The sequence below is a fragment of the Belonocnema kinseyi genome, chromosome 8 (genome assembly GCF_010883055.1).
Source record: "Belonocnema kinseyi isolate 2016_QV_RU_SX_M_011 chromosome 8, B_treatae_v1, whole genome shotgun sequence".
NCBI lineage: Eukaryota > Metazoa > Arthropoda > Insecta > Hymenoptera > Cynipidae > Belonocnema > Belonocnema kinseyi.
The window spans coordinates 16,252,746-16,261,283 of NC_046664.1; the positions used below are offsets into that span (position 1 = coordinate 16,252,746).

The 8,538-nt window shown below is 23.0% G+C and overlaps 1 protein-coding gene across 2 annotated transcripts in view; it reads left to right on the forward strand.

The window, feature by feature from the left end:
* Positions 1-8,169, forward strand: part of LOC117177887 — a 53,141-nt gene extending 44,972 nt beyond the window's left edge. For both annotated transcript variants that reach the window (XM_033368950.1, XM_033368951.1), the window contains exons 4-7: positions 2,475-2,658; positions 2,761-2,877; positions 3,075-3,208; positions 7,648-8,169. In XM_033368950.1, the coding sequence (XP_033224841.1) occupies positions 2,475-2,658; positions 2,761-2,877; positions 3,075-3,208; positions 7,648-8,100 (888 nt within the window). In that variant the 3' untranslated portion in view covers positions 8,101-8,169. The remainder of the gene's footprint in view (positions 1-2,474; positions 2,659-2,760; positions 2,878-3,074; positions 3,209-7,647) is intronic.
* Positions 8,170-8,538: the final 369 nt, after the last annotated feature.

Below are 8,538 nucleotides of genomic sequence, written 5' to 3' on the forward strand. Positions count from 1 at the left end.
TGAACTCGAGACCATAGGTATGGTCCTACTTATAGTCTAGCGGATACGTGTGGGATTACCTAAATCTATGACGCAAGTAGGTCAAAGTCAACTGCGTAACATCTGGATGAATATTTAATTTTTTAAATTTGTTTGTTTTAGTAGAAATGGCATCTTTCTTGGATAAAAATAAAACTTTTCGGTTAAAAATATAGCAATTTTGTTAAAGTTATCATTTTTGGTTGAAAATTCGACTGTTTTGCTGAAAATAAATTATTTCTTAGAAAAGTTACTTATTTACAATTCATATTCTGGTGTTAAAAGTCGACTGAAATCTTTTCTGAATATAAATTCAACTAACTTTTTGAAAATTCTTCTTTCTCATTTAAAAATGCATCTACTTTAGTAGACATTTCATTTCTCCTGGACAAAATGCAACTAAATGGTTGAAGATTCAAGAATTTGGTTAAAGTCATCCTTTTTGGATGAAAATTAATCTTTTTGTTTAAAACTTTATCTTTCTTAGTTGAAAATTCAACTTTTTTTGAAAACTCTTGAAGGATACAAAAAATCGTCTTTTTTGGTAGTAAATTAATTTTTTTGTTTAAAAATTTATCTTTTTTCTTTGAAAATTCAACTTTTTGGTTCTGAATCCATGAATTTTGTTAAAAATACGTTTTTTTAGTAGAAAATTATGTTTTGTTGAAAATTCCTTTTTTTTGTTGGTTGAAAAATTACTTTAGTAATTTAAAATTAACAATTCAAGATTTGATTAAAATTGAACTATTTTGTTAAAAATTATTTTTTGTTTTGTTGAAAGTTATTCTATTTTAGTTGAAAATTCAACCTCTGGGTCGAGAGTTCTTAAATTTTGTTGGAAATTCGACTTTTTTGGTATAAAATTAACTATTTTATCAAAGTTTCATATGTATTATTTAATAATTCAACGTTTTCTATAGAAAATTTTTCATTTTGTTTTAAAAGTTCAATAATTTAGTAAAAAAATTATTCATTTGGTAGAAAATGAATCTTTTTGTTAAAAAACTTATGTTTTTAGTTGCAAATTCAACTTTTTGGTTGGGAATTCTTTTGTTTTCTTTGTTAAAAATGAGTTTTTATTTGTAGAAAATTAATCTTTTTGTATAAAAATCAATCTTCTCTAGTTAAAAATTTAAATGTTTGGTTGAGAATTCTTGAATTTTATTGAAAATTCATCTTTTTTGGTAGAAAATTAATCTTTTTGTTAAAAAATTTAAGCTTTTAGTTGAAAATTCAACTTTTGTGTTGAAAACTCTTGAATTCTACAAAACATCGTCTTTTTTGGTAGTAAATTAATATTTTTGTTTTTAAAATTCTTTTTTTTATCTGTAAATGGAGCTGTTTTGTTGAAAATTCCTGTTCTTTATTGGTCGAAAAATTACTTTAATAATCTAAAATTTACCTATTTCATTTTTCTTCCAAAATGTTTCTTTTTGAAATAATAATTTATCATTTTGTTAAAATCGAACTATTTTCTTAAAAATTATTTTTTTAAAAGTTATTCTAGTTTAGTTCAAAATTCAATTTACGGATTGAGAGTTCTTATATTTTGTTGGAAATTTGTCTTTTTTTGTATGAAATTAACTATTTTATCAAAATTTCATATTTTTATTATTTAATAATTCAACTTTTTCTATCGAAAATTTGTCATTTTGTCTTGAAAGTTCAATAATTTAGTAAAAAAATCAAACATTTGGTAGAAAATTAATCTTTTGTTAAAAAACTTGTTTTAGTTAAAAATTCAACTTTTTGGTTGGGAATTCTTTTTTTTCTGTTTGTTAAAAATTAGTGTTTTTCGTGTGTAAAAAATTAATCTTTCCTAGTTAAAAATGTAAATTTTTGGTTAAGAATTCTTAAAATTTATTGAAAATTCATCTTTTTTGGTAGAAAATTAATCTTTTTGTATAAAAATTAATGTTTTCTAATTAAAAATTTAAATTTTTGGTTGAAAATTTATCTTTTTTGGTAGAAAATTAATTTTTTTGTATAAAAATTTATGTTTTTAGTTGAAAATTCAACTTTTGTGTTGAAAACTCTTGAATTATAAAAATAATCGTCTTTTTTTGGTAGTAAATTAATCTTTTTGATTTAAAATTCTTTTTTTTTTTAGTTGGAAATTGAACTGTTTTGTTGAAAATTCGTTTTCTTTGTTGGTCGAAAAATTACCTTAGTAATCTAAAATTTACCCATTTCATTTTTCATTCAAAATGGTTCTTTTTGGTATAAAATTAACTGTTTTATCAAAATTTCATATTTATCATTTAATAATTCAACGTTTTCCAATAGAAAATTTGTCATTTTGTCTTAAATGCAAAATTTTTTAGCTTTATAGATCGGAGTTGTTTATTCCATTGACCGTGAAAAAAGTTTGCAAACCGGGAAAAAATCGGGAATTTAAAAAATAATTAATTGAATTCTGCCAGTTTCGAATTCAGCATTAATTTCCTAATTTTCAGATACCAGTTTTCAAAGGAGCTCATTCGTCCCTTCTTTCCACTGAAAATGCAAAAGTTGCTGCAGACGTGCAATTTCATGGATCGGACGGTTTTGGTGATGTATTCACTGATAAACCAGACATTAGTCAATTAAAATCAGAACACGCTGTCTGTGCTCTTCAACGAATAGTATCCCAATATCCCGGTACATTATTTTCTTCCAATTAGATATTTAAAAATCAAAATACATTAATGTTTAGAAAATATATTAATTAAAAGGTAACATAAAATTCGATGATTTTTTTAGGGGAAGTTTCTATTATTGGTCTGGCACCTTTGACGAGTATAGCATTAACTATCAAAATGTATCCGGATTTTGCTGAGAACGTAAACAAATTTTACGTTATGGGAGGAAATTACAGCGGTAATTATTTGTTTTTTCTTCAGAAAATAAATTGTCTCTTTTAAAATTTTCCCATGAATTATTTCGAAGATATTTCCAGTGTTTTCTACTTAAAATATATATCACTTGATTCAGAAAAGTATTTAAAGATTAAATATTTACAAGTCCAAGGATTTTATTTTTAATATAATTTACAAAAAAAAAAAAAAACTTTTCAGCAATGGGCAATGTAACTCCGCAAGCAGAGTTCAATTTTTACGCAGACCCCGAAAGCGCTCACATAGTTCTTTCTAGCAGTAACAGATTATGGCTTTTGCCTTGGGAGACTTGTCTGAAATCAAAAGTGTCAAACGTAAGTATTTAAGTTTAATCCATTATTTTAGTATCAGGTTCATTTTTTCCCCTGTTTTATTTAATTAATCCCAGTTAAAAATCTAATAAAAATTAAAATAATTAATCTGTTTTAGTCGAGGGTTCAATTTTTTTCCTAATCCTTTTTATTATAAAAGTTATATTTTTGGTTCAGAATTCATCTCCTTTAGTTAAAAATTCTACTATTTGGTTTGGAAAATTTATCTACTTGGTTGAAAAATTTTTTTGAGTTGAAAATTAATTTGTTAAATTGAAAATTGAACATTGAATTTTTTTAGTTGAAATTTCAAATAAGCAATACATTTCCCGTTAAAAATTAATCTTTTTTGTTCAAAATTCAACAACTTGGTTGAAAATTGAAATAATTAAAATTTAATATTTTGTTGAAAAGTAATTTTCTTTTCTCGTCGACGATTAATTTTTCTAACTGAAAATTGACCTATTTAATTTTTGGCTGACAATAAATCTTTATTAGAAGAAAATTGAACAATAAAATTTTTAAAGATTTAAATATTTGGTTAATACATCATTTTGTTTGATTGAAAAATAATTTTTTTAATTGAAAATTTACCATTCCATTTCTGATAGAAAATTAGTCGTGTTATTTGAAAATTTAATTATTTAGTTGAAAATTGATGTATTTGCTTAAAATTCGTGTTATTACTTAAATATTCATTTATTTTATTTATTATATATTTATAAATATAAATAAAAATATATAAATATAAAATACATAAATATAAATTATAATACAAATATTTATTTTCATTTATGTATTTATTTACTAACCAAGAGGAACAAATTATTTGTTCTTTTTGGTAAAATATTAATCTGTTTTTATCTGTTTTTGGTAGAAATATCAAATATTTATTTTTTCGTTTTGAATCCATCTTTTTTTGTTCAATTCTTCTGTTTTTTAAATTAAAACTGAAATATTTTTTTTGTTGAAATAATAATGATTTTAATAAAAAATTGAGCTATCCCATTTTTTGTCGAAAATTGGTCAGCTTGGTTTAAAATTTAATTATTTTTCTGAAAATTCCACTATTTTGGTAAAAAGTCATACTTCTTTGGATAGAAAATTCGTCCCATTGGTTGAACTTTAATTTTTTTTATTTGAAAGTTCGACCATTTGGTTGAAAATTAATCTATGTGGGTTGAAATTTAAATGATTTGATTTAAAATTCAAATATTTTGTTTAAAAATATTACCTACTTTACCAAATTAGTTCAAGATTTAACCAAGTTGTTAAGTTTTCAACAACAAAAAAGATGAATTCTCAACGGGAAATGCAATATTTGAAATTTCAACAAAAACTGTAAATTATCGGTCAAAAATAAAATAGTTACGTTTTTAATTAAAGAAAATTGTTTTCAATTCCATAAAAACAAGAATTTTTAACAAAATATTTTAATTTTTAACCAATAAAATAAAATGTTAACAAATAAATTTAATTTTCTACCTAGTTGTTGATATTTCAGCCAAAAAGATAAATTCTCAACAGGAAATGTAATATGTATTTGAAACTTCGACTAAAAACAATCAATTTTCAGTTTAAAAAATTAATTTTCAACCAAAAAATAAAATGAAATTCATCCGAAAAATGAATTTTTAACAAACGAACTCAACTTTCAACTACGCTTTGGAATTTTCAAGCTGAAAAGATGACTATAACAAATAATGATAATAATATTTAAAATTGAATTTTTGATAAAATAATTGATTTTTTCACAATTTAATTTTCAAAAAAATAGGTGAATTTCAACCAAGTAGTTGAATTTTCAATAAAAAAGATTAATTTTCAACTTAAAATATGGTGATTGATATTTTAAAAAAAAAGTTATATTTACTATCTAAAAAGATTAATTTGAAAAAACAGCAGAATTTAAAAAAAAGATGGATTCAAGACGAAAAACGAAATAGCTGATATTTCAAGGAAAAATTATATTTATTTTGAATAAAAAATAGTTGAATTTAAAAAAAAAAGATTGGTTGAAAATTCAAATGTTTTGTTCCCGTTCAAATTACAAATTCAGGGTGAACGTTTTAATCAAAGAACAAAATCCCCGGTTTTTCCCCGGTTCGAAAACATTTTTCCCGGTCAATAAAATGTAAAAAATCGAAATAAAAGGCTGAACAGTAAAAGTACAAGTAATATAAAATAAACAACAAACTAAAGTATTCAAAGTGGAACTCTTGAATTTTTAACTTTAAAAATTATTTTATTATTAATGTTATTTTACGCCAATAAATATTTTAAAATTTACATTTTTGTCAACTTAAAAGTTCTGAAATTTGAATATAAATTATTTTTATTTTAAATAGTTTAGACATTCTTGAAAAACTTTAAAATGGCATTTCAAAATCTTGAGAAATCTAGAAATAGTTTTAAATTTTTTCATATTTACTTTTATTTTTGAAATTTTTTCAAAATTTCCTAATAAATTATAAAAATTAATTGAATTTGTCCTACAAATTTTAGAAAATCCTGCGAATTTCAAAAAATGCTCTTAAAATTTGCATTTCTAAATAAAAATTGAACACTTATTATTTTTAGAAACAATTAGAGTAACTTTAAGAGATATTTAGAAGTTTGAAAAAGATTAAAAATTAGTTTAGAACTTGAAATGATTTCAAATAATTTTAGCGAAGTGTGTTTACCGATAAAAATTGGTTATATGTAACGAAATTTCGGTGCAAATACTCACAACCTAGTTTAAAAGAAAATGTAGATTTTTGCAGTTTACAAAAAAATTTAGAGGCTTTTTAAGAATTGTGAAAGGCTCCAAACGAATAAAAACATTTTCTTAGAATTCTTAGGAAAGTTGAAAATGATTCTTCATTTTGAAACATTATTTTAATACGATATTTAAAAAGATTTTAAGAGAATTCCAATTTTATTAAAAACGAGCCAGGAAGAATTTAAGGATTTTTGTTTCACATTTTTTGTTGGCTCAAAAAACAACTATTTTGTTCAAAATTTCCTTGTTTTGGTTTAAAATGAACGTTTTTGTTGAAAATTTTACTGTTTAGATGAAAATTGATGTAATTTCTTGAAAATTCGTATTTTTTGTTAAAAATCTTAGTATTTAGTTTAAAATTAAATTAATTTGTTGAAAATTTAACAGTGATGTTAAAAAGTTATACTTCTTGGTTAAAAATTCGTCATTTTATGTCTTGAAAATTCAACAAATTGATAGCAAATTTTTTTATTTTTTGCCTAAAACATTTTTTTCATTAAAAATCAATTTCATCTAGAATTTAACCTTTTTTATTTAAAAAAACAACTGTCTACTTAGAAATTATTTTGTGTTCGTTGAAAATGAATTTTTGTAAAGAAAAACTCGTATTTTCGACTAGAAAATTCAACAATTTAGAACAAAATTGAACTATTTGGTTGGAAAGATGTGTGTTTTGTTAAAATACGTATCTTTTTGTTATTTAAATATTATTATTTTGTTCAAAATTGAATTGATTGTTAAATATTAAACTTTCTTTTTTAATTTTTAAGATTTTTTAAAAATTGTTGGAAAAATTCAGTTTAAAATATGTTTAGAAGTTCTGATTTCTTTTTCAAAAACTTCTTTTAAATTACTTGATATAATTTTAAGTTTTTAATTAATTTTTAATCTTTTCAAAACTTCAAAATATCTCTTAAAATTAGTCAAATTTTTCTAAAAATAATACGCGTTCAATTATTATTTATACATGAAAAAAGAACAATTTCGCTTACAAATTAAACATTTTATTAAGGAGAACAATAAAAATTGTAACGTTCAAATTTTTAAAGCTTTTCGAAATTTTAACAATTCAAAGCTTTCTATGTCAAAAATTTAAGTTTCAGATTGTTAACTTTTAAATATTTGGATTCAATTTAGTCGTCTTAAATTATAAGTCAAATATTTCTAAATATTATATAACTATCCTTTCTATTAATCAAATGTTTAAAAATTAAATAGGTTAAAAATTGAATAATTTCGGTTGAAACAATATTTTTAATTTAATAAAAGCCTTTAATTACGAATTAATTACGAATCTGGAAATTCTTTAACTTTTAACGGATTTAGACTCGTTTTATCAAATAAAACTGTTTTTTATAACAAATTTGCAACTTTAAACGTTTTCAATTTTTAATTGTTTAAGTCTTCAAGACTGCACGTTTTAAATTCTTTAAATTAAAAATATAAGCTTAAAAATAAAAATCTAAAATAGAGAATATTTCAGGTAAAAGATTTTCGATTTGCGCATTATAAACTGAATGATATCATAATTTAAAAAGATATCAATTCAACAAATTATTTAAAAAATGGTTGAAAACGAATTTAGACAAATTTTTCTTCTGCAAATTTGTAAAATTACCGGTTTTCCGGTCCAGCGGCCACCCTGAAATTAGAAATAAATAATAAATTCATTTTTCAGGAATGGAGAAAACATTTTTTTGGAAAAATAGACACACCGGCAATAAAGCTATTGAATGCAATTGAGGATGCAACTTACTCGACAACTGAAAAAATGTTACCGACTTACACACCCTGCGATGCATTTTTAGCCGGAATTGTTTTAAGACCGGAAATGGCGACAAGTGTCGTTTCTTATCACATAGATATTGAATTAGGTGGCACTAGAACGAGAGGTCAAGTTGTTATCGACCATTTCATGAGCAATGAACAAAACGCATTTGTAATTCAAGAATTTGATTCCGAAGTTTTCAAAGAAATCTTGCTCTGCGCTGCAAATCCTGCGAAATATAAAAATCCGGCGGTCAATCGAACGCCGGAAGTCGATCCAATAAAAGTGGAAGTGCCCGAAGAAAACGAGGAATTTTCGGTCGATTTCATCAAAACAGAACTGATTAATTACGAGGATGCGTAGAATGAAATGTGTGATTAGAAAGTTTGTACATATCAAAAATATATTTAGAAATTAACTATTTTTAATAAATTTTTCTGTGTCTGAAGGCGAACTTTAGAAGACATATTTTCAGGTAAAAGTGCTTGTTTGATGGTAAGCTTTAATTTTTGAGTTAATATTTTTGAATAAAGACGTACCAAAGAGAATATTTAATTACAATTTAGGGATTAAATAAGAATTTCCAAATTTTTAGGTAAAGAGAAAAAAAACATAAATCTCTCATTTTAAGGAGAAATATTTTTTCTAAGGTTCGCTATCGGTAGTTATTTTTGAAAATTATTTGCAATTAATAATGGGGATTTTTTTCGACTTTATAAATAACTTTTAACTATGTTCATTTTTTAATTTAATAGTGAATATTGAATATTCTTAAAAGTTTCTTAAGAATAAAAGAGTTTA